Source organism: Pseudorca crassidens, chromosome 1 (assembly GCF_039906515.1).
Source record: "Pseudorca crassidens isolate mPseCra1 chromosome 1, mPseCra1.hap1, whole genome shotgun sequence".
Lineage (NCBI taxonomy): Eukaryota > Metazoa > Chordata > Mammalia > Artiodactyla > Delphinidae > Pseudorca > Pseudorca crassidens.
In genome coordinates this window covers 150,873,122-150,899,847 of record NC_090296.1, presented here as the reverse complement: position 1 = coordinate 150,899,847, position 26,726 = coordinate 150,873,122, and the positions used below count along the sequence as shown (strand labels likewise).

Genomic DNA, 26,726 nt, shown 5'->3' with positions numbered 1-26,726 from the left:
GGCGGGGGTGGGAGCACTGCTATGGCGGCCGGCAGGGTCCACAACGGTCCGCGGGGACGTACGGCGGCCCGCGGGGGTCAGAGGAGCCGCGGGGGGCGGCCCGAGGGGGGGGTCACAGCGGCCAGCAGGGACCTACGGCGGCCGGCGGGGGTCATAGGGGTCTCGGGAGGCGGCCCCGGCTTTTGCTCAAGCTTACGTGCCGACTGCCCCGCGGTCCCCCTGTCCCCGGGACAACCCCCTTGACGCTGCTCGCTAGTCCTCCAGCTCGCGCGACCAGTGTCGTTTTCCTTCTTCGGGAGGAGCCCGGGGCGGGGGAAGGGGACCCTGGAACCCTGGGCTCAGCCGGTCACGCTGTCTGCGGCCAGCGTGTGAGGGACGGGCACCGGGAAGGCGGCCCGGGGCAGCCGGCAGTGACTGGGATCAGGCGGTCAGCGCGGTGCCTTCAAGGTCGACACTGGGGGAGATTTTTCTCCCATCACACGGTTGTCTGTGCGGAAAGCTTTGAGACTGGGGTGTCCTGCTGCTGAATTCCACGGGGTGCTGAGGCTATTGACGGAGGACGTTGCCAGGCAACCCGGACTCCTCCATTTACTTTAACTTCTACCCTCTTTATTAAACTTTAATGTGGAAAAAGATATTAAGCAAATTACCTTCCTTTCTTTTCGTGCCTATCCTCACGTGTAAAAATACCAGTGAGCAGATAAATGATCAAAAGCCCAGCAAGAGTCAGGCCTTAGTGGTGTGGACCGAATAGGCTATGGACCGAATATCTGCCCGTTAATTGCAAAGAACCAGCGAATTTCAGCATATCAAACGCAGGGCATTTCTGAACTCTTTAGCATGTTTCCGAACTGGAGCAGCCTTTGGTAAGGGGGCTAGTGATGTTTCATTTTGGTAAATCTATTAGTTGAGACTAGATTTTTCTTATGCTTTGAAGAATAAATCCCTAATCCAGCATATTATAATTAATGTCACAGGGAAGCTCCAATGTGGACATATGAATCACAATCATACTGACAAGTGTTGCTAATGGAAACACTAAAGGATTTAAACAAAGATTCAAAAGGTACGTTTTTTGGAAAATAATTTATCCTGGATCCAGAACCCCACTGATCTTTCTGGTTAACTTGTTTGAGTGCCATATGATTCCATTTTGACCGGAAACCACAATCATACTTTAAAATGTTAAGCCCATTGAGTTATAGATGCTAAAGATAGTGTTGTGCACATACATTTAACACCTTTTTATGAATAGTCCGTGTTTTCTCTATTAAATGCATTAAAAAAAAAAACTCATAGAAAAAGATCAGATTTGTGGTTACCAGAGGCAGGGCATGGGAGGAAGGGGAATTGGAGGAAGGTGGTCAAAAGGTGCAAATTTCCAGTTAGGCGATAAGTAAGTACTAGGGATGTAATGTACAACATGATAAATATGATTAACACTGCTGTCTGTTATATAGGAAAGTTAGGAGAGTAAATCCTAAGCGTTTTTTTCTTTCTTTCTCTTTTTATTGTACTTGCATGAGATGATGAATGCCCGCTAAACTTATTGCGGTAATCATTCCACAATATATGCAAGTCAAACCATTAGACTGTACACCTTAAGCTGTATTTATACAGTGATGTATGTCAATTACATCTCAATAAAACTAGACAAAATTTATTTTTTTTCCACAAATACTCTTCAAGGAATATGTGGATCTTTATACTGAAACGACTTACTATAATTTGGCTTTTGCCATACAGGTTTTTTTAGGATCTACAACTCTAATAAGTGACCATACAGTCGAAAAGTGGAAAAACTCTGATTTCCAGATTTGTCCTGACTTACCCTGAATTTTAGGGCCTTTTCAGATATGTAATTGTATCAGTCTGCTTGGGTTGCCATAAGAAAATACCACAAACTAGGTGGCTTAAATAACGGAAATTTATTTCTCACAGTTCTGGAGGCTGGGAAGTCCAAGGTGAAGTATAGGCAAGATGGAATTCTGGTGCGAGCTCTCTGCCTGGCTTGCAGACAGTGGAGAGAGCTGAGGGAGGAGGGTTGGTGGTGGACGGGTGCAGGGTATTAGAGCACACTCTGGTGTTTCTTCTTATAGAGGCATTAATCCTGTTGGATTAGGACCCCACCACTTATGACCTCATTTAATTAATTACCTCCTAAAAGCCCTACCTCCAAATACAGTCACATTGGGGGTCAGGGCTTCAACGTCTGAATTTTGGGAGAATAAATGCAGTTCCTAGCACTAGTCCTGATATCCTTGATACTCTGTACATTCGAAATAGCTGACTGTCTCCTTCTTTGGTTTTGATGTCAGTATTTTGTCCCCTATTTTTCTGACTCTGTTTCCAGTATTGGTTCTCCTATCACAGGGGATAGTGGCATTCTGTACAGATCATTTCCTTTTCCCTGTGAAGAGGAAAAAAAGAGCTAACATTTCTTGAATATCTATTAGGTGCTAGGTAATTAATATATTCATTCAGTCAGTTACCAAATTTGTATTGATTGCTAACTCTGTGCTAAAAACGACTTGGGTCACTAAGAAGACAAAGTTTCTACTTCCTGCACTTTCACTCCAGGTGGAAGGATATAAAAAATTAATATATAACAAGTGCCATGAGGAAAAACAAATGGGAAGAAGATGAGGGTTTTGTTTTTCGATGGGAGATGGGGTGTGGTCAGGGAAGGCCTTTCTGATAAGATGATGTTTGAGCAGAGATGGAAGGAAGTGAGGGAGCAAGCCAGGCGGAGATCAGGAGGAAGAGGGGTTAGCCGTGCAAATGCCCTGAGGTGCGAACCTGCCTGGTGTGTTCAGAGCAGCCTAATCTAGTGGAAGAAGAGGTCAGAGAAAAAGAAGCCAGATCACATAGGCCCTGAAAATTGAGAAGCTTCTGCAACATTTTGAGCTGAGAATGACGTGATCTGACATTTAAAAATAATCACTCCCCCTGCTGTACAGGTACAGCGTGGTGGAAGCAGTGAGACTGAAATGGAGCAGGACCCTACTATGGTCTATGCACCCCATGCCCTCAGCCCGCCTTTTGTCTGCAGGAAAACTTCAGTCAAAGAATAAATTCGATCAGAGAAATGAGAAAATGCAGAAGCAAAGGAAAACAATCAAACAGGACAAAATAGTAATAGTTTAGTCATTAAGCAAAGTCAAGGAGCTTTAGTTCCTCCTCAAGGGCTATGGATAATATTCTGAGCCATATCCTGTGAGCTGTCTTATAGCTACTGAAACCCACACCAGGTGGAAGAAGTTAACTACATGATGACCAGGCTGTAGCCATGACATAAGCTGCCACAATTCTGAGAGCTGCCCTCAGAGAAATGGGAACAAACCGACCCTGGAACTAAAGATTAACTGTACTGAAAGCCATCAAGATGACGCTGATCAGACCACCCCATGACCAATTTCAAGATGACTGTCAGAGCTGCCTGTGCTGTTTCTACATGTAGTCCCCTCCTTCAGCTTTTATAGCTCTCACCCCCACAGTGGGGGGGGGTCGGCCTTTGAACAGGAGTCTGCCCTCTCCCCCAACCCCTGGTTGCTGGCCTCTGAAATCAAGCAAACTTTCCACCAACTTGCCCCCTTATTAGCTTTAGAGCAATGAGCAGCCAGACCCTACGTTCAGTAAAAAGACTAGTTGGGGGCTATCAGAAGAGTCCAGATAAAAGAAGGTGATGGTGGTAGCAGTGGGAGAGGTAGTGTACAGTGGTTAAGTATCATGTCTACAAAACTATACCATTGCCTGAGTATATGGTCCTGGAAGATGACTATTAAGTCATTTAAAAAATCTGTTTCTTGAGGGGGAATTCTGGGAAGATGACAACAGCAGCATAATTATTCAGTCTCCCCATGAAAATAGAGAAAGGAACTATAAAGCAAAACCAGAGGCCCATGGACAACATTAACCACAAATCTAAATGGAATGGTATCCCTATGATTTCCAAAATATAGGCAAGTAGGAGCAAACCATAGTACTTACAAGACCTTTGTTATATCAGCAAAGGGAATCAATGAGGCATCTGAAGAATCCCCAAATAGCCAGAAGGTATTTACTGGCCCACCCAGTCAGGTTGAGAAGAGCAGGTGAAGTACAAAGTGGTGTTTGAGAGTGCAAGGGCTCCTGGTGAGGTCTGAGGGATGGAACAATATTGCTGTAGGAACTCTTGAAACTGACCTACCATGGCTTCCTTCAAGGAAAGGGACCCACACTGAAGACAAACTGCTTGGCATGGGAGCAAAATTGAGCCAAGGAGAGACAAAGGAAAGAGAGGGTCCAGGTAAAGATGGAGGATCAGGAAATCTCTGAAAGTAAGCTGACTTTACAAAATTTTAATGCTAGACTGTAAAAATAAAAAAGGTTCTCTTGGGACTTCCCTGCTGGTCCAGTGGTTAAGACTCCAAGCTCCCAATGTAGGGGGCACAGGTTCGATCCCTGGTTGGGGTACTAAGATCCTGCATGCCACATGGCGCAGCCAGAAAGTAAAAGGTTCTCTGCAAAGTTAGAAAAACTATCCTGACAACTGCCTCCTTCAAAAAGTTTGAGAAAACCAATTTCACATAAAAATAACCAAGGGAAAGTATGGAAGTCAAATCCTATAGAAAACTATTGTAATGAAAAAGAGAAGAACTGAATAGCACTCCTGTAGACAGTAAAAGCACATCAGAAAAACATGCCCTCAATGCAGATCAGAACCAACGCCCAGCATTTCAAAGAGCTAAAAGACACAAAGAAAATGATAGGAGACATGAATGAATTACGTAAATCAGAATTAGGAATATTTGGAATTAAATGAACAAATTCAGAAGAGAATTAGAAATAAGAGAAAGAATTATTTCAGAAATGAAGACTAAACCAAAAGAAACCCAAGGGTGAATAAACACAATTTGTTATGCCTTAAGAGAAGCAGAAGATAAAAAGGAGAAAAAATTTTCAAAAATCAATAGAGATTAAAAAAGATTAGTGAGAAAGTGGCAAATATTGAGGATAAGCGAAGGAGATCCAGCCCTTGAAGAAACAATAAGAGCCTTTGTGGAAAAAGCAGGGGAGGAGATAAGGAGACAGACGAGATACTGCAAACTATATTCAAGAGAACTTCCTTGAAATTAAAAAAAAAAGAGCTTTGAAACTATGCATTGAGAGAACACACTGCAGGTGAGAACGTCAATCCAGAATTACCAACACTAAGACATATTCTTGTAAAACTATTGGAATTTAAAGGAAAAATAATGAAAATTTCTTTGGGTATCTAGACAAAAAGAACAAATGACTTCTAGGTGAAAAAAAATTAGATTATCATCAGACCTTTTGGAAACAATCCTTTATGTCAGAAGAAAATGGAGTAACAGGAATTCCCTGGCGGTCCAGTGGTAAGGGCTCGGCGCTCTCACTGCCAGGGGCCTGGGTTCAGTCCCTAGTTGGGGAGCTAAGATCCCACAGGCTGTGCAGCGTGGCCAGAAAAAAAAAAAAAAAAAAAGAAAATGGAGTAACATATTTAAGGTACTCAAGGAAAGAAAATGTAAAAGGATAATAATTGCAATGGATTGAAACATATCACATGTTTCAATTCATGCGATCATAATTGTGTATATATATATATATATATATACACACACATATATTTAAAAATCCATCAGTCACCTTTGGAAGATGATAAAAGCCAATTCATTATCTTGAAAACTGGCAAATAAATGGGAAAAGTCAATCATTATCCCTGCTGTACAGTATGAACTATACCACTGCATAATCAAATAGTAGGTGAAAGGAATCATCTCTTTATAAAGTATTCTAAATAATAAAAGAAAAAGAAATAATAGGATTCGAGTATTAAAATTTTCAACCTCCTATGAATGAAGGGATCCAGATATTGAGTATGAACAGCTACTGGCATCACAAAAAGAGAGGCAAGTAGACATAGATGTGCCTCATGATGAAAGAAGCAACAACACCCAAGTAGCCTTGCCATCAGGATCGAACCTAAGCCTGAACAAGCCTCTCAATGCTCCTGCCAACTTGCAGGCAGAGTGGAACACATCTAACTGCATATGACTGTTCAACCAGTAAAATTTAGGCTGTGGGAAACTTTGCAAGTCAAATGACCCACGTTCTTCAACAGAAGAACTATAAGAAGGAGAAATGGATAGAAGGGGAATCAGCAAATTAAAAAACAAAAAAGAGGGATGCTTAACTCTAGTGCTAAGGAACATTCAGGTGATAAAGCTATAATGAAATGCAAGTGTGGGGATTTTAAAGCATGTCTGCAAAATTTTCAACACGCCTCCCAAATATGACCCACTTCCTTGAGTCTGGGCTGGCCTTACTGACTCACCTGTGACCAAGAGAATGCAGTGGAAGCGAGGTCATAAAAAACAATATTTCTGTCTTGCTCACTGGGACATTCACTTTTGGAACCCTGAACTGATTCCTATGAGGCTGCCATACTGTGAGGAAGCCCAGGGCACACGGAAAGGCGATGCACAGGTGCTCTGGTGGATGGACTCTAGCTGAGATTTAGATCCCTGCTGACAGCCAGGATCAACTCCCAGACCTGTGAGGGAAGGTGCTTCTGCATGATTCCAGCCTCCAGACACTGAGTCTTCCCAGCTCAAACACTGTGGAGCAGAGACACTGAAGTGCTGTAGCCAGTTTGTACTGGCTCACAGCAGCAAATTGTTAGCATTTTTCCCCAAATCCACATTCAGTGACGTCACACGAGTAGCTTGGTGTTGGCCAGGGTAGGAATAGTTACACCTTGGAAATCAGCAGACACTACAAATCAGGGACATTCCTGCTATGCCTTGTCTGAATTCCTGACCCACAGGATCCATGAGCATAATAAAATAGGTGTTTCAAGCCACCCAGTTTTGGAGTCATTGTTTTACAGCAAGGAAGTGGTTACTATAAAAGGAGAGTGGTTATTTTTGTGGGGAGGAAGGTGGTTGACACAGGAACTTTTGGAACTTCTGGGGTGGCTGGCAAATTCTATGCAAACGGGTAGTGGTTATAAAGGATGTCCATCTGACAATAATTAAGACATATATTTGTTTTGTGTGATTTTCTGTATCTTTTATAATAAAAATTATCTTTAAAATTGCTTTTTTATGTAGGAGATAATAAGACAATAATTTCATTTCTCTTTATTTCCAATTTATATCCAGTAAAATGCATTTTTGATATGGAATAACTATATGACAACATTAACGTTTAATTTTTAAATTTTGAAACCTAAATTATGGAAACCTGTAGAAGCCTTGTGGTGATGCAGTTGTATGTACAGAAAGTAGGCAATCATACAGTCTCAAAGGAGAGAGTCACTTATAACAAGGTCTTTGATAGTTCAATTCTTAATTCCCCTTGATAGAAATTTAAAAATGAGTTTTTAAACTTCATATCAAATATCACATCATAACTCATTTATGAGTGTGACAGAGTTTATGGGATATAAGAATAAAAGCCCTCATTATGTTTCTTATTAGGTTTTACATAGAACAGAAATATAATTCTAATTTACTAAGACAGTTCTATGCGAAATGATTTTTTAATAATTTTTATTTTTTTGTTGAAGTATAGTTGGCTTACAATGTTTCAGATGAACAGCAAAGTGATTCGGTTATACCTATATACATCTATTTTTTTCAGATTCTTTTCCATTATAGGTTATTACAAGATATTAAGTATAGTCACCTGTGCTATACAGTAAGTCCTTGTTTATCTATTTTATATATAATAGTGTGTATCTCTTAATCCCAAATTCCAAATTTATCCCTCCAGCCCCTTTGGCTTCCATAAGTTTGTTTTCAATGTCTGTGAGTCTATTTCTGTTTTGTAAATAAGTTCATTTGTATTTTTTTAGATTCTACATATAAGTGATATCATATGGTATTTGTCTTTGCCTCTCTAACTTACTTCACTTAGTATGATAATCTCTAGGTCTATCCATGTTGCTGAAAATGGCATTATTTCATTCTTTTTTATGGCTGATATTCCATTGTATAAATATACCACATCTTCTTTATCCATTCGTCTATCGATGGACATTTAGGTTACGTCCATGTCTTGGCTATTGTAAATAGTGCTGTTATGAACACTGGGGTGCGTGTATCTTTTCAAATTATGGTTTTCTCTGGATATATGCCCAGGAAGGAATCTCCATACTGTTCTCCATAGTGGCTGCGCCATTTTATATTCCCACCAACAGTCTATGCTAAGTGCTTTGAACATGTGCAGTGTTTCTATTTTAATGTATTAGATACTGCTAGATTTGATCAGATTGGATATTAGTTCTTAATATTCAGTTTTCCATATTTACCAAAATTGGAATGATATTGGAATAATAGCAATATAGTAACAAGCAGTCTGGCTTAGTGCCCTGCGTAATAGGCCCTTAATATTTGAGTCGAACAGAGTTGGTAGAGCACATAAATAGCTATATTGTATGATTCAGGGTTTACAAGAAAAGTCCCTGCCGTAGGTTCTGAAATTCCACCATTAGAATGTACACATTCTGGGTCTGTAAGATAAATACCTTAAGAAAAAAAACCACATCCCTTTCAACCAACACTTCTACAGGAGACTTAGTGAGACTTCTGGGAATAAACTCAGGCCCCACACCTGAGGCAAGGTGGGAGTGACCTACAAAATGGGCCTGTGTAATAAGCGGACAGGTGGAGAATTCCAAACAAAAGCTTTGCCTTCTTCAGACCTGCTCTCTTGAGCTGTCAGAGGTTCTCCAGCTTGTTCTGAGAAAGCTTTTTTTAGGTTGTGGCAAAGGGCTGCAAGTTTTCTTGGCACCCAAAGCAGAGATTTAGGAATGAGGTCAAATGGAATGGGTTTATCCTTGGGTCAAATAACACAGGTAGCAGGATTGATTAAATAGTCCCAAATCCAGCTCAGTTCAGGGACTCTCATCTGGCTATTAAACTCTCAAGTCTCCTGTGGTCTCTAATTAGTACCTTTGGCATAACTGCAGTGAATTAATCTCTCTCTCTCTCTCTCCTCCCCCTGCCCCTTGCCAGTTTATGGCGATGCTGTATCTTTGAACTTACAAGTTGAAGCACACCTTGTGTTTTTAGCCACGAATCGTCTTTGTAGCTCTTGAGAATTCCCACCTTGAACATGTATGTATCCTTTAGGTTTTAGCCACAGCTTTACACCAACCATTGTGTAGACAGAAGTACAATTAATTTGTGTTTGCCATCAAGGACTAGATGACAACAGGAAAATTCATGTGGGATACTTTATTTTTACACATTAACAAAACTCTTGGTCACCCTACCCTATTACAGTGTGACCTTTGATATAATCGTGGCCTTTTTTTTCCATCGTGTAATTTTAAAACATAAAGCATTAAAACATAAAATAAACAGAAACCCATAAAGAACATATGATGTTTACTTCCCCTTTCCAATTCTCACTTCTTGCACCTCATAGTTTTATTGTTCTTTTCCTCCACCCCTCCTTTTTTTTTTTTCATGTTTGCTTTGTCTTTCATTTCCCTTTCTTACATAGTTGCTTACTCCCTTAAGTAACCTACTGGTGTCACCCAAAGGCATTTCTTTGGCTATTCGTTGCCCCCAGAAATAAAGAGATGAAGCCATTTATCGTGACTGGAGCATTATCACTTCCATTGATCCTACTCCAACTAAAAAAGCTAAGTTTACTAACATGTGCTAACAAAACATTAAGTTTAGTGCATTACATGTTAAATTGTAATGCACTAAAATTAAACTCTAAATTTTAAATAAGTCCAAATTGTCAAACGTTTTTAATGAAAATGATTTCAGAAATGGATGATGTCTAGATGACCAAGATGGGACTCATCAGTTGTTCTGACTGAAAAATCAAAGAAACAAAACTCATTAGCATTCAGTTTCTGAGGAATTTTTCTCTCGCTTAACTTTCAGGTCTTCCGTTGTAATTCTGGACACAACTGCTAAGTTACTTACACTGCTGGCATGTCTAGATCTGTCTAAGGTGCCCTGAATGGCTTTAGCATTCCTAGGATGGCCGTGTAAACTTTTTGACCTTAAAGATGGGAATCCCAAAGTTTGGTGTGTTTTCACAGACAGTAAGTTTTCCTTGTCAGTTCTGTCAGTAACAGCTAGTGACAAACGAGAGATCTGAGGGCCTGTTTCAGAAACACAGTTTTCATCTTCGGTGTCTGTGAAATGCCCTTGATGCTCAGCCTGCACTGCTGTTTCAGACCCAAAGGAAGGGATATCCGTGCTCTGAGAACGCATAATCTTTTGAACTTGATACCTCCACTCTGTGGTCCATTGCTCAACCGTGGAGGGGCATGTTTGGTCCCCAGCTGCACTCCACTTGTTAACCCCGCCGACCAGCTTTCTTCCCCGGGAATATACAAAGCTTCTGGACTTCATTGCTTTACAAGCACTGAACGTCTCATCAGGGTAATAACGGGTCACTTTTGTTTCTTCCAGGGGATAAGAAATGGTGCCTTCTATCTTCGTTGTTTCCACTGTTAGCTGAGTGCTTTGAAAATCCGAATTGTTCTGTCCGTGCATAACATCTGTTTGACTGAAACTTGGGGAGCTCGTTTCTCCTCTCTTAGAGTCTGCCTGCCTTTCATCATCTTCAGCTGAAATCCCAACATCTGGACCTAATTTCGGCTCTGAGGTGCTCTTCACGTTGTCTGATGCAAGTCGATCGCCATCTGGGGATGCTGGCGTGCTCGTGCTGGGTGGCAGGCGAAGGCTGCCCTGACGCTCTGGGACCAGGTGCGTTCTTTGGTCCTTCTCTTCCTTCACACGGAAGGAACCAACTTTTTTCCTGAACCCTGTCCCTGGTGGCATGCAGCGGGAAGCATCCTCATACAACTCCTCCCCGTTGAAAAGATACCTGTACATGCTGTAGCCATCAGCACTGTTGATGCTGCTTTGCCTTAGAAGGTATGTTGCATCGCACTCAGAAGAAGCCCGGGACCGGGTCTGTATCAGGTCGGACTTGTCGATTCCTGCGAGGTTTTCCAGTGCATTTACCATTCTGCTAGATAGTTCTTCCAGTTGGGAAAGGCGAAGGTCAACAGTCTGCAGGGAAGTTTTCATAAAGTTTTCTCTTTCGTTGATTTCTTCCAACCTCATGGACATATTTTCAACTCTGGCGGATACAAAGGGGTAGGTTTATTACACTGAGATGAACTAAGGATTAAAACCAAAAATATAATGTTATTGTTGCTGTATGATTTTGCAGGCTTTTGGGAATCATGGGCTGATTGGGGCATATTTTTAAACTTCACACTCTCCTAATATAACTACTGAAAATTACAGTGAGGAGCATCAGAAAATAATAGAAATATGGTTAACGCATATGGTGCTATTTACTGTTCATTGCTCTAAATGCCTTATGTATTCATTAATACGTACTCACCGAGGTCCTATTCTAGGCTTGTTTAACCCTCACAACAGACCTATGAAGAAGGCACTATTATCACCATCCCCATTTTACAGATGAGGAAATCAAGTCACGGAGGGGGTAAGTAATTTGCCTACGGACGCACAGCTGGCAAAGAGTGTGGCACCAGCAGGGGCACCAGCTCTGGTCTCTCATCTGGTACATCACATTGCCTCTGATGATAAAGGGAGACACTAGCAGTTAGGTTTCTGAGTTTTGAGTATAGCTGTCAGCAATGAATGGTTATCATGACAAAATAAATACAATAACATCCTTATTTGAAGTTCAGGGAATTCGGAAAATGAATTGTTAATAATTAAGTTCAGATTCATCGCTAATTATTAGAGAAATGCAAATCAAAACTATAATGAGATAGCATCTCATGCCAGTCAGAATGCCTATCATCAAAAAATCTATGAACAACAAATGCTGGAGAGGGTGTGGAGAAAAGGGAACCCTCCTACACTCTTGGTGGGAATGTAAATTGGTGCAGCCACTATGGAGAACAGTATGGAGGGTCCTCAGAAAACTAAACGTAGGAACTTCCGGGAAGATGGCGGAAGAGTAAGACGCGGAGATCACGTTCCTCCCCACAGATACACCAGAAATACATCTACGCATGGAACAACTCCTACAGAGCATCTACTGAACGCTGGCAGAAGACCTCAGACCTCCCAAAAGGCAAGAAACCCCCCCACGTACCTGGGTAGGGCAAAAGAAAAAACTAAACAGAGACAAAAGGATAGGGACGGGTCCTGCACCAGCGGGAGAGAGCTGTGAAGGAGGAAAAGTGTCCACACACTAGGAAGCCCCTTCGCGGGTGGAGGCTTCGGGAGGCGGAGTGGGGGAGCTTGGGAGCCGCGGAGGAGAGCACAGCAACAGGGGTGCGGAGGACAAAGCGGACAGATTCCAGCGCAGAGGATCGGGCCGACCGGAACTCGCCAGCCGAGAGGCTTGTCTGCTCGCCCGCCGGGGCGGGCGGGACTGGGAGCTGAGGCTCCGGCTTTTGTCGGAGCGCCGGGAGAGGACTGAGGTTGGCGGCGTGAACACAGCCTGCGGGGCGTTGGTGCACCGCGGCTGGCCGGGAGAGAGTCCGGGGAGAAGTCTGGAACTGCCGAAGAGGCAAGAGACTTTTACGTCCCTCTTTGTTTCCTGGTGCACGAGGAGAGGGGATTAAGAACGCTGCTTGAGAGAGCTCCAGGGACGGGCGCGAGCCGCGGCTAAAAGTGCGGAGCCCAGAGACAGACATGAGACGCTAGGGCCGCTGCTGCCGCCACCGGGAGGCCTGTGTGCGAACACAGGTCACTAGCCACACGCCCTTCCGGGGAGCCTGTGCAGCCCGCCACTGCCAGGGTCCCGGGATCCAGGGACAACTCCCCCGGGAGAACGCACAGGCGCGCCTCAGGCTGCAACTTCTCACCGGCCTCTGCCGCCGCAGGCCCGCCCCACACTCCGTGCCCCTCCCTACCCCCGGGCCTGAGTGACCCAGAGCCTCCGAATCAGCGGCTCCTTTAACCCCGTCCTGTCTGAGCAAAGAACAGACGCCCTCCGGCGACCTACACGCACAGGCGGGGCCAAATCCAAAGCTGAGCCCCTGGGAGCTGTGAGAACAAAGAAGAGAAAGGGAAATCTCTCCCAGCAGCCTCAGAAGCAGCGGATTAAAGCTCCACAATCAACTTGATATACCCTGCATCTGTGGAACACCTGAATAGACAACGAGTCATCCCAAATTAAGGAGCCCTGTGGATGAAAGGCTCTTGGTGCTGCAGCCAGGAGTCAGTGCTGTGCCTCTGAGGTGGGAGAGCCAACTTCAGGACACTGATCCACAAGAGACCTCCCAGCTGCACATAATATCAAACAGCAAAAATTTCCGAGAGATCTCCATCTCAACGCCAGCACCCAGCTTCACTCAACGACCAGCAAGCTACAGTGCTGGACATCCTATGCCAAACAACTAGCAAGACAGGAACACAACCCCACCCATTAGCAGAGAGGCGGCCCAAAATCATAATAAGTCTACAGACACCCCAAAACACACCACCAGACGTGGACCTGCACACCAGAAAGACAAGATCTAGCCTCATCCACCAGAACACAGGCACTAGTACCCTCCACCAGGAAGCCTACACAACCCACTGAACCAACCTTAGCCACTGGGGACAGACACAAAAAACAACAGGAACTACGAACCTTCAGCCTGCAAAAAAGGAGACCCCAAACACAGTAAGATAAGCAAAATGAAAAGACAGAAAAACACACCGCAGATGAGGGAGCAAGATAAAAACCCATCAGACCTAACAAATGAAGAGGAAATAGGCAGTCTACCTGAAAAAGAATTCAAAATAATGATAGTAAGGTTGATCCGAAATCTTGGAGATAGAATGGACAATAGAATGGACAAAATGCAAGAATCAGTTAACAAGGACCTAGAAGAACTAAAGATGAAACAAGCAACGATGAACAACACAATAAATGAAATTAAAAGTACTCTAGATGGGATCAATAGCAGAATAACTGAGGCAGAAGAACGGATAAGTGACCTGGAAGATAAAATAGTGGAAATAACTACTGCAGAGCAGAATAAAGAAAAAAGAATGAAAAGAACTGAGGACAGTCTCAGAGACCTCTGGGACAACATTAAACGTACCAACATTCGAATTATAGGGGTTCCAGAAGAAGAAGAGAAAAAGAAAGGGACTGAGAAAATATTTGAAGAGATTATAGTTGAAAACTTCCCTAATATGGGAAAGGAAATAGTTAATCAAGTCCAGGAAGCACAGAGAGTCCCATACAGGATAAATCCAAGGAGAAATACGCCAAGACACATATTAATCAAACTGTCAAAAATTAAATACAAAGAAAACATATTAAAAGCAGCAAGGGAAAAACAACAAATAACACACAAGGGAATCCCCATAAGGTTAACAGCTGATCTTTCAGCAGAAACTCTGCAAGCCAGAAGGGAGTGGCAGGACATATTGAAAGTGTTGAAGGAGAAAAACCTGCAACCAAGATTACTCTACCCAGCAAGGATCTCATTCAGATTTGATGGAGAAATTAAAACCTTTAGAGACAAGCAAAAGCTGAGAGAGTTCAGCACCACCAAACCAGCTCTACAACAACTGCTAAAGGAACTTCTCTAGGCAAGAAACACAAAAGAAGGAAAAGACCTACAATAACAAACCCAAAACAATTAAGAAAATGGGAATGGGAACACACATATCGATAATTACCTTAAATGTAAATGGACTAAATGCTCCCACCAAAAGACACAGATTGGCTGAATGGATACAAAAACAAGACCCATATATTTGCTGTCTACAAGAGACCCGTATGCTAACACATATATATGGAATTTAAGAAAAAAAAAAAATGTCATGAAAAACCTAGGGGTGAAACAGGAATAAAGACACAGACTTACTAGAGAATGGACTTGAGGCTATGGGGAGGGGGAAGGGTAAACGGTGACAAAGCAATAAAGAGGCATGGACATGTATACACTACCAAACGTAAGGTAGATAGCTAGTGGGAAGCAGCCGCATAGCACAGGGAGATCAGCTCGGTGCTGTGTGACCGCCTGGAGGGGTGGGATAGGGAGGGTGGGAGGGAGGGTGACGCAAGCGGGAAGAGATATGGGAACATATGTATATATATAACTGATTCATTTTGTTGTGAAGCTGAAACTAACATACCATTGTAAAGCAATTATGCTCCAATAAAGATGTTTAAAAAAAAAAAAAAAAAAAAAAAAAAAAAGAAAACTAAACGTAGAGTTGCCATATGATCCAGCAATCCCACTCCTGGGCATATACCCAGAGAAAACTGTAATTTGAAAAGACCCCTATGTTCACAGCAGTACTATTCACAATAGCCAAGACATGGAAGCAATCTAAATGTCCATCAAGAGAGGAATGGATAAAGATGTGGTGTGTATATATATATATATATATATATATATATATATATATATATATATACACAATGGAATATTACTCAGCCATGAAAAGAATGAAATAAGGCCATTTACAGCAACATGGATGGATCTACAGAATATCATAACTAAGTTAAGTAAATCAGACTGAGAAAGACGAATACCATATGATACCACTTATATGTGGAATCTAATTATGACACAAATGAACTTATCTATGAAAGAGAAGCAGACCAACAGACATAGGGAACAGACTTGTGGTTGCCAAAGGGGATGGAGGGTGGGGGAGGAATGGATTGCGAGTTTGGGATTAGCAGATGCAAACTGTTATATATAGGATGGATAAACAACAAGGTCCTACTGTATAGCACAGGGAACTACATCCAATATCCTGGATAAACCATAATGGAAAAGAATATATATATATATGTATAACTGAATCAATTTGCTGTAAGAAGAAATTAACACAACATTGTAAATCAACTATACTTCAATGAAATAAATTTTTAAAAAGACAAAAAATTAAGTTCAGATTATCAGATGGTTTACTTCAGGGACAAGAGGTCATTAAATCATCTGAAGAATACCAGTAACTTTAAATTGTTCGCTATATTTAATAATTGGTATTCCCTTATGGGGTTGTAAGAAAGAAAGATCATGACAGATTATAAATATCTGCTGTTAGATTTTTTTAACTCCTAGAAGATCAGGCAGTAGCCTATGAGACCATAGTGTTGCCTGAACTGAAGCCTGCTGGTGTAGACTATATTTTATATTTCAGGAATACATACACTATGAATTCTTTCCATCGGCTTATGAAATTTAACTCTAAAAGGCAGCAAGTTATGCCCAGGACCTGGGACTACCTTCTAAAAGTTGAATTTGTCCTGGGGTAGCCAGGCAGAGGGGATCCTGGCTCCCACTGAGAGCCTCTGGACCCTCTGCACCCGACAGTGTGGTGGTCTGTTCACAAGCTCATCCGTGGGTGAAGGCAAACACTTTGTACTTTCGTTATCTGTTGCTTCTTGCCCATCTTTTATCTTTCTGTGGAAATGTATAGGCAGACTTTAAGGTCACCCAGTTTGCTTCGAGTCTGTGTCTAATATGGCTTTGCTACCCTCTCTGCATATCCTTCTAAAATCCCTCACCTGCGCTTGCTTTCCTCTCCTCTACTTCCTGATTACCTGCTGCTCTTCTTGCACCGTTTCCGCCCTCCGCCTGACTGCATCTCCTGTGCTCTCCCCACTCTGCTGCTTCTGCAGCTACCTTGTCCTACATTCTCCCAGAACTGCTTTTGCACATGTTCTACTTCTGTTGGCCACATTGACAGCTGCGCTCCGTTGTGTGGGAGGGTCCTTGGCTTCCATTCTTAACCCTTTTCATGAGGAGAGGACTATTTTTATGTCCCTTAGGAAATCACATCATCTGATCAGGAAGGGTCTGGCTTCCTGGAAGTTTGCCACCAGGAGGACCAACTTCGCCAAATTCACCATGTATGAGGAGACGTGACTTCCTTCTTTAAAAGCTTCCCTACTGGGATTAACAGATGCACACTACTGTATTTAAAATAGATAATCAGGGGCTTCCCTGGTGGCGCAGTGGTTGAGAGTCCGCCTGCCAATGCAGGGGACACAGGTTTGTGCCCCGGTCCGGGAGGATCCCACATGCCGTGGAGCGGCTAGGCCTGTGAGCCATGGCCGCTGAGCCTGCGCGTCCGGAGCCTGTGCTCCGCAACGGGAGAGGCCACAACAGTGAGAGGCCTGAGTACCGCAAAAATAATAATAATAAAATTAATTTTTAAAAAAATAGATAATCAACATGGACCTACTGTATAGCACAGGGAACACTACTCAATATTTTGTAATAAGCTATAAGGGAAAACATATATATGTGTATGTATAACTGAATCACTTTGCTATACACCTGAAACCAACACAACATTGTGTTAGTTTGTAAATTAACTATACTTCAATAAATTAAAAAAAAAAAAAAGCTTCCGTACCATAGGGAACCCGACAACAGGTTCTAAGTGTTCCCTGTCCTGTATTTCAGGGACCATCAGAAGAACTTTGCACTCTTAATTTTCCATGACTTCAAGTCCAACTTGGTTTTCTCTGTTAAATGTCATGTCTCCTTGCTCACTTCAAATCTACTTCCCCAAGGATTCATTCCTTTTGTGTTAAAAACCGCATTGCCTCTGGAACAGACTTGAAATCCTTTAACAAACACAACATTTAGAGATTAAAGCAGCTGTGCAAACTTTTAAAAATAAATAAGCTGGTAAAATATAGATACGTATCTTTCCTCTCAAATCTTTTATAATTCTCTGCCTGTTTTTTTCCTTGTGTGACCTAATCCAGATAACAGCATTGCTGGCCACTCACACAGAAAAAGGAAACCTCAAACTCATCTGATTCTGTCTCCTTTACACCTCCCTAACCTCCCTCCCCCTGCGTTGAATAGGTTTTCAAGCTCCGTGTAGGACCCCTCTTTAGGTGTCCCGTAAATGTCCCATCCCTACTGCCACCCCCTTAGTTTGAAGCTGTGTAAGAAACAAAGCTTCACGATGTGGTTTAGGTTAAGAAAAATTGTCAGATGCTATTTCAAGCTCGTCGTAAACAGCAACCAGGTGGAGACAGCACATTTTAGACAGCTATGCCAAATCAAGGGAAGTCGTATTGAGTTTCTAGAGTATGTGTGAAAGAAGAAAGAAAAAAAAACTGAGGTGAAGTTCACTTCGATCTGGAATGCTTAACAAAAAGGATGCGTGAGGAACTATCTCCCATGTCAGCCTTGTTCTGTGACTTCCCACAATGACTTAGACATGTTTCACAAACCTTGACATGACATCCGTAGATGGAAATCCAAGGAGAGATTTCCATTTCAGATGGGGAAAGAGAGGCTCTGTAGGAAACAATTTGACAAGAGCCCCATATCTATTGACACACTGAATGGCAGGAAAACATATAAGAGAAATTTATCATTTACAACAGAGCTCATAGTGAGATATGAGCTTTCCAAACTTGCGACATCTTTTTTTTTTTAATTTATTTTTTATTTTTGGCTGCATTGGGCCATCGCTGTTGCTCATGGGCTTTCTGTAGTTGCGGTGGGTGGGGGCTACTCTTTATTGTGGTGTGCGGGCTTCTCATTGCAGTGGCTTCTCTTGTTGCGGAGCACGGGCTCTAGGCGCGTAGGCTTCAGTAGTTGTGGCTCACGGGCTTCAGCAGTTGTGGCTCGCAGGCTCTAGAGCACAGGCTCAGTAGTTGTGGCGCATGGCCTTAGTTGCTGCACGGCATGTGGGATCTTCCCAGACCAGGGCTCAAACCCCTGTCCCCTGCATTGGCAGGTGGATACTTAACCACTGCGCCACCAGGGAAGTCCCTAACTTGTGACGTCTTAATTCTGCTTTCCTTTAGGCACAGAATGAAATAATTTTTCAGCACAGAACAAAAAACTGTTCTAGGTCCAAAGCGATTTGTTTGGCTTTCCCATTAAATAAAGTTGATTTCGTCTAAACGACATATTTCTAATACGTCATATTTCTAACATCATGTTTTCTTTTTAAAACTGTCATACAGTAAATTGACTATTTTTTATTTTGGTGTACAGTTCTATGGATATTAACATGTATAAATTTCTATAACCAATGTCATGATCAGGATCCAGAGTAATTCTACCACCCCTCAAAACTCCCTTGTGCTAAATCTTTGTTGTCACACCCTCCCCTACCCTTAATCCTAGCAACCACTGATCAGTTCTTCATCCCTATAGTTTTATATTTCTGAGAATGTCAAATAAAGAGAATCATACAGTAGGTAACTTTTTGAGACTGGCTTCTTTCTGCATAACGTCTTTGACATTCACGCAAGTTGTTGCATGTGTTGTTTGTTCCTTTTCCTTGCTGAGTAGTATTACATGATATGGACGAACACTTAGGTTGTTTCTATATCTTGGCTCTTGTGAATAATTCTGCAATAAACATGGGGTGCATATGTCTCTTTGGTAACCTGTTTTCATTTCCTTTGGATAAATACCCAGAAGTGGGATTGGTAGATTGTAGGGTAGCTCTATCTTTAATTTTTTGAGGAAACTCCATACTGACTCCCAGAGTGGCTGAACCAATAAGTTTTCATTTCTCTGGGATAAATACCTAGGAGTGGTTCATATGATGAGCGTGTGTTTAACTTTCTAAGGAACTGCCAAATCAATGCTGGAGAGGGTGTGGAGGAAAGGGAGCCTCCTGCACTGCTGGTGGGGATGTGAACTGGTGCAGCCACTGTGGAGAACAGTATGGAGGGTCCTCAAAAAACTAAAAGTAGAACTACCATATGACCCAGCATCCCACTCCTAAGCATGTATCTGGAGAAAAATATAATTCAAGAAAATACATGCACCCCAGTGTTCATAGCAGCACTATTCACAATAGCCAAGACATGGAAGCAGCCTAAGTGTCCATCGACAGATGAATGGATAAAGAAGATGTGGTACATACATACAATGGAATATTACTCAGCCATAAAAAGAATGAAATCATGCCACTTGCAGCAACATGGATGGACCTAGAGATTATGATACTAAGCGAAGTACATCTGACAGAGAAAGACAAATATCACATGATATCACTTATATGTGGAATCTAAAATATGACACAAATGAACCTATCTTTGAAGCAGAAACAGACTCACAGACATAGAAAACAGACTTGTAGTTGCCAAAGCGGGGGGTGTGGGGGAGGGATGGATTGGGAGTTTGGGATTAGCAGATGCAAACTATAATATTACATATAGAATGGATAAGCACCAAGGTCTTACTGTATAGTGCAGGGAACTATATTCAATATCCTGAGATAAACCATAATGGAAAAGAATATAAAAAAAGAATGTGTATATATATATATATATATATATATATATCTATATATCTATCTGAGTCTCTTTGCTGTACAGCAGAAATTAACACAACATTGTAAATCAATTAGACTTCAATTAAAAAAAGAAACTACCAGACCATTTTTCAGAATTTTATATTCCCATGAGCAGTATATGTGTACCAGCAGGTACTCAGTGTCATTTTTGGCACTTGGTATTACTGATATTTAAAAATTTTAGCTACTGTGATATGTGTGTAGAAGTATCTCATCGTAGTTTTAACTTGCATTTTACTAATAACTAATAATGTTGAACATAGATTCATATACTTATTTGCCAAACTTATGTTTTCCCCGGTGTGTCTCTTCTAATCTTTGGCCCATTTTTCACTGGGTCACTTCCCCCTTATTATTGTTTTGAGAGTTCTTTAGATATTCTGTACCCAAGTCCTACAGCAAATGTATGATTTGCATATGTTTTCTCCCAGTCTGTACCTTGTTTTCCATTGTTCTAGCAGTGTCTTTTGTAGAGCGAAAGATTTTTATTTTGATGAAAACCAGTTTATCATTTTTTATCTTTTATGGATGCTTTCTGTGGGCTGTGATTTCAGTTTCAGTTTAGTTTCAAAACCTTTTCAGTGGGCTTCCCTGGTGGCGCAGTGGTTGAGAGTCCACCTGCGGATGCAGGGGACACGAGTTCGTGCCCCGGTCCGGGAAGATCCCACATGCTGCGGAGCGGCTGGGCCCGTGAGCCATGGCCGCTGAGCCTGCGCAGCCGGAGCCTGTGCTCCGCAACGGGAGAGGCCACAACAGTGAGAGGCCCGCATACTGCAAAAAAATAAAAAATAAAAAAATAAAAACCTTTTCAGTGAAAGTACTCCCTGAACTCTAGGTGCTGAACAGGTATAGAATGATGTGACCATATGAGTAAGGGTGGTTACAAATCTTCAAATATTTTTTATCCGTATCTCAGTATATCTAGTACCTAGGGGTTTTGACTTTGAATCTTATACCACTAAACCTGAAAGGAGTTTAACTAAAATGCATTTTTGTTAAGGCACTGTGAATAATGTTTTCCATTCCATTCAAATAATAGGCACGACAATCTATAAAATTTGTGGAACTTCTGTAGTGACTTCCAAGAGAATATATGCCTATGTAGGGAATAACTTTATTGGACTTTCATAGACTCTGATCTATTAAATATAATGTCCAAATTCACGTTCTCAAGGTAAGAGTCCTGTGTGTCTTTCCTAAGAACAGAACATAGATGCTGGGAGCTCTGTAGTAAGCCAGTTATTAAAACTTGTTTTATGTACAGTCATCTTGTCATGTGCAACGATCACCCTTTACCTGCCAGGCATCTCATAAATTACATGGGAACATTTCCTTAATGATAGAGTTAAAAGTTAACACAAAAACTTAATGTTAGTGGAGCAACAAGGTCCAGTTCATACTTGACGAAATCCATGTTTCAAGATCCCATGGTCAAAAAAAAAAAAAAAAAAAAAAAAAAAAAAAAAAAAAGATCCCATGGTCGCCTATATTGAGTTTTAAGACTATTCCTACCCTGTCATTTAATTTCAGGATCATAAAGTTGTCTCATCCTGTCCAAATTCTACATTCAGCTATTTTAATTTCCATCTGCTTCTTCATATGGGGCTGCCTTTTAAGTTTAGTAATTGTAGAGAGAACAGCCAGGGTAGAACCTGGTTGTGCTTACTTACGGAGTTTTTATATGTGAAAGACTAAACAAAGAACAAGACTCAAGTCTTAAATCTTCTGTCCTCATTCTTTTTAGTAAGCAAAAGTCTGAGTAGTTGCTGAAAGAATATTAAGCTCTCTGGGATTCTACCTCTATGCTGCATCATTTATACACACCAACATTGCCACACCTCAGACCTCCTTGGTTTCTAGAATTCAGATCATCTAAATCATTAGCCTTTTCTGACTATGTTCTCTACTCTGGCCAGACTCGGGTCAGGCACTCAGTGAAGCTTTTGTTGATATATCCTGGGTTGTCTCTCCCTTACTTCCAACATAGTAGTGACAATCCCTAAGCCTTCATCTATCACGACTAGGACTCCAGGGCTGGGCAGGAATAAATGGTGGCTGGAGGCGATGTAATATGTTTATGCTGCCATTTGCAAACCCTGACATCACCATGGTACCCGCAAGGTCCCATCAACCTCCCTGTTGCTGTGCCTCATGCATCACTCATTTTCTGCATCCTTGCCCTTGGGCTATAGTATGTCACGGTCACCTATGAGAGTCACGGAGCCACACTGACTTGGCCCAATACAAAGTCACAGCTGGGTTGTTATTATTCCCACCAGGCAATCTCTTGGCTAGCAACTTTCCTACTGCATTTTCCCTCGAGGTGAACTCAAATCCTCCCTACTGGCTTCAAGTCTGTAATGTTGCTGGGCGGGTTCCTTTCCACCATTCTTATTGCTTCTTCTTACGTGTCGGAATTTTCCGTGACTGTAAAACTCCTGGCCTCTCTCCAGCGTTTCATTTAATCTGTGTACCGGCTTACTTAAGTGGTTTACTTTCTAATTGTGATTTTCTCTTTCGCATAGATTCTTACTTCTTTTCTATTTAGAGAAGAACTTGCAATATTTCCTGTAGGACAGGTTTGATATTGCTGTATTCTTTTAGTTTTTGCTTGTCAGAGAAATTCTTTCTCTCTCCTTCTATTCTAATTGATAATCTTGCTGGGTAGAGTATTCCTAGGTTGCAGAATTTTCCCTTTCAGGACTTTGAATATATCTTGCCACTCCCTTCTGGCCTGCAACGTTTCTGCAGAGAAATAAGCTGATAGCCTTATGGAGTTTCCCTTGTAATTAACTCTTTGTTTTTCTCTTTCTGCCTTTAGAATCCTCTCTTTATCTTTAACTTTTGCCATTTTTATTATAATATGTCTTGGTGCAGGTCTGTTTGGGTTTATCTTGTTAGGGACCTTCTGTGCTTGCTTTCTGTATCTGGATATCTGTTTCCTTCTTTAGGTTTTGGAAGTTTTCAGCCATAATTTTTTTATTTTTTAATTTTGATTACACTTGTGGCTGTGGTTTATTGAAGTAAAAGGATAGAAATTAAAAGAGAGAAAAGGGAAAGATGTGGGGGGCATGATTTCCAGGAGAAACCAGGTGCAAGCTTCCAAAACTTCTTTCCCAGGGGAGTTGCGTGGATGTGCTTAATTCTCTGAGCAATGATTTGTGATAAGATGTGCAGCCAGGGAACTAGAGGAGCTCACCTGAGCCTTGGTGTCCAGGGTTTTTACTGGGGATCAGTCATGTAGACATGCAGTGCCAGCATGATTTCTCTCAACTGTTCAGACTCCAGATCCCCAGGAAAAAATAGGCATTCACCATGAATCATATTGTTAGCATAAACTATTTGACCAAACTGATACTGCTTGGCCCAAGGCCTCAGGCCTACAACACTCTTACCAGGCAGAGTATTCTTTTTTTATTTTTTGTGTTGTCACATGCACTTTAGTAAAGATGCATCAGTCAATCTGGCTACAGCTCAATCAGATCCATTTAACAAATAACAATAATTAGTGTACTCAGAGTCACACACTTGCTTTGTGTAGAAGGAAGGGCCTGTTCACTAGAACACAGAATGCAATCCCTGACAAAATCAACATTAATACATGTGAGAGCCCATAATTTCTTCAAATACATTCTCAATCCCCTTTTCTCTTTCTTCTCCTTCCAGGATCCCTATTATGTATAGATTGGCACATTTTATATTATCCCATAGGTCTCTTATATTGCTTTCATTTTTTTTTTCATTTGGGTTTCATTTGGTCAATTGGGTGATTCAGCCTTTCATTTACTCTTTTTTTAAAAAATAAATTTATTTTTGGTTGTGTTGGGTGTTTGTTGCTGCGCGCGGGCTTTCTCTAGTTGCAGTGAGTGGGGGCTACCGTTCGTTGTGGTGCATGGGCTTCTCATTGCGGTGGCTTCTCTTGTCGGGGAGCACGGGCTCTAGGCGTGCGGGCTTCAGTAGTTGTGGCATGCGGGCTCAGTAGTTGTGGCTCATGGGCTTAGTTGCTCCGCAGCATGTGGGATTTTCCCAGACGACGGCTCGAACCTGTGTCCCCTGCATTGGCAGCGAATTCTTAACCACTGCACCACCAGGGAAGTCCCTCATTTACTCTTGAGAGAATTAATTTTCTGGCTGGAGTTTGGGGACCAGGACATGAGTATGCTTCTCTCTCTCTCTTTGGGAGCCAGCTGCCTGCAGGACGCGTGGATTCTCAGTTTGTCTAGGTTGAACGGTAAGCTGAGCAGGGAAGAAGGGAGGCCTTCAGGCTGCTGGTGCTGCCTGTGACTGGGTGGGGACATCTACGTCTGGGGTGTGCATTTGGCAAGAACTGGACCACACCCTCTAGCACAACATTTATTACTAATAAAGCTGAGATTTTAACCTCTGTCTGATGTCTGCGTCTTTCTCTGAATTGGCTTTCAGAGTCAGGTAAGGGACAAGATTGTCATTTACTAGGCATGTCAAAACTCCACCACTGGGCTTCCCTGGTGGCGCAGTGGTTGAGAGTCTGCCTGCCAATGCAGGGGACACGGGGTCGGGCCCTGGTCTGGGAGGATCCCACATGCCGTGGAGCGGCTAAGCCCGTGAGCCACAACTACTGAGCCTGTGCTCCGCAACGGGAGAGGCCGTGACAGTGAGAGGCCCGCGCACCGCGATGAAGAGTGGCCCCCCGCTCGCCGCAACTGGAGAAAGCCCTCGCACAGAAACGAAGACCCAACACAGCCAAAAAAATAAATAAATAAATAATAAATAATCTGGTTTATACTTAAAAAAAAAAAAAAAACTCCACCACTTCATCCCACCCCTCCCCCATCATCCAAGCACCCTTGACTCTTATTAATTTATAAGATTAAGGCATTCAGGTGAGCTCTTCCCCAACCTTCTCCATCCCTACGTGTGTGTCTTTGGACGGCTTTCTCTCCATCAGAGGAATCACCACCTCCTTTCTAAGACTGATCTTTCTTTCAGGTCTTTTTCTAATTACTGTCTTGTTTCTCTCCTTGTCTTTCTTGTCAGGGTCTTTCTTACCATAATCTTCTCTTCCTGGTCACTTGGAAAGAGGACGCCAAAGAAGATCTCAAGATCAGCTGCTGATTTCCCATCAAGCCAACAGGAAACCCAAGACCTTAACCCAGATCCACAAATATGACAAGAAACCACTTAACCCAGAGGGTTTTGGGGGAATCAGAGCCTGCTATTATAGGTTTGGCTACTCTACGACCTATAGCTCCTTAAGTATAGGACCAACTGCATTTAAAATGTGTGATTTATGAGTTATATCCTGCATACTTTGAAATATCAGACATAGAAAATAAATTTATGTAAATGTTATAAAATATATGAAAGAGTAGAGGAGATAAGGAGAGCAATATATACCACACATTCCCAAACCTTACAATAATACACTTGTTATAATTAAATATTAAGTTTGGTGCTAAGCTTCCTTGAAGCCATGAAAAAAGGTAAACACGCTGGATTACATAATTCTCATTGTTCGAGAAAAGGAAGCTGAATCTCTAACACAGTTTTGTCGGAAAGGATTCTTTCCAACTCAATTGCTCTGGAACCTGTGGACCAGTGATGGGGATGCCAAAGCACAAAAAGAAAGGTGTGTTCGACAGTGGGTTTGCGAGAGACACAGAGGTGGGCTTCAAGCTTCAATTGATAGGGATACTTGTTACCAGTTATTAAACTGGTGAGACGAGAATAGAATGTTTAGGTTGACCAGTTCTACCTTGGTCGTGCTGGGAAGTTATTTGTAAATGCTGTCCCCGCACCAGCCCTCTTGCTTATCTGATATTATGCCTTTGGGCAAAGAGACAACATGTACCAACACCAACTCTTGTTTTGATCTTACTGATCTGAAGGATCCTTCCTTTTCCAGGGACCAGAATCATTTGCATACTGAGGTTGTTCCTCATCCCTAAGAGTAAAACCAAAGTTTTGAATCCAGAGGGAGCATCGTTGGTTTCCTATTTGATATTCCAGGAGGGAACTCATGGAGGACAGGACAGAAAGTTGCATTCAAATCAAGAGACAAACTTTGGAGTCATTCATTCCTTCCCAAAAATCGAGCTCCTGCTAACGTGGCCATGTGCAGGCTCTGGGAACACCGTGGTGAGTGGAATTTGTAGCTGGTCCCTGCTTTCGTGGGGCTTAGACTCCAAGAGCCCTGACCTAGTCTACTAAGGTGGGAAGCGGTCAGGGAAGTTTGCCAGAAGGAATTGGCATTTGGGCAGAGTTCCAAAAGATGAGCAGGTGGAGGGAAGAGGATGTGCAAAGTCCCTGTGGCAGGAAGAAAGCAGTGGCTTTGAGGGGGTGGAAGAGGGCCAGCAAGACTGGAGGACTGAGCATGAGGGGCGGACAGTCCAGGGTGCGGCTGGACGGATGGCAGGGCCTCATGGGCCCAGGAGCAGTGGGAGCCACTGAGGGGGCTTTTCAGGCGAGCTG

General features: G+C 42.3%; 2 protein-coding genes and 1 long non-coding RNA gene across 6 annotated transcripts in view; 2 read left to right on the top strand and 1 right to left on the bottom strand.

Annotated features, from left to right (window-relative positions):
* The window catches only part of FAN1 (FANCD2 and FANCI associated nuclease 1), a 260,180-nt gene that overhangs the window by 74,145 nt on the left and 159,309 nt on the right, over window positions 1-26,726 (top strand). The gene's annotated exons all lie outside the window — the stretch shown is intronic.
* Window positions 101-26,726, top strand: LOC137203267 (uncharacterized). Its single transcript, XR_010933019.1, has 4 exons — window positions 101-866; window positions 978-1,066; window positions 10,449-11,141; window positions 25,293-26,726. It is a non-coding gene; the product is annotated as an uncharacterized lncRNA (long non-coding RNA).
* The window catches only part of TRPM1 (transient receptor potential cation channel subfamily M member 1), an 86,815-nt gene continuing 68,995 nt past the window's right edge, over window positions 8,907-26,726 (bottom strand). For both annotated transcript variants that reach the window (XM_067698912.1, XM_067698920.1), the window contains exon 26: window positions 8,907-11,124. In XM_067698912.1, coding sequence (XP_067555013.1) covers window positions 9,867-11,124 — 1,258 coding nt within the window. In that variant the 3' untranslated portion in view covers window positions 8,907-9,866. The remainder of the gene's footprint in view (window positions 11,125-26,726) is intronic.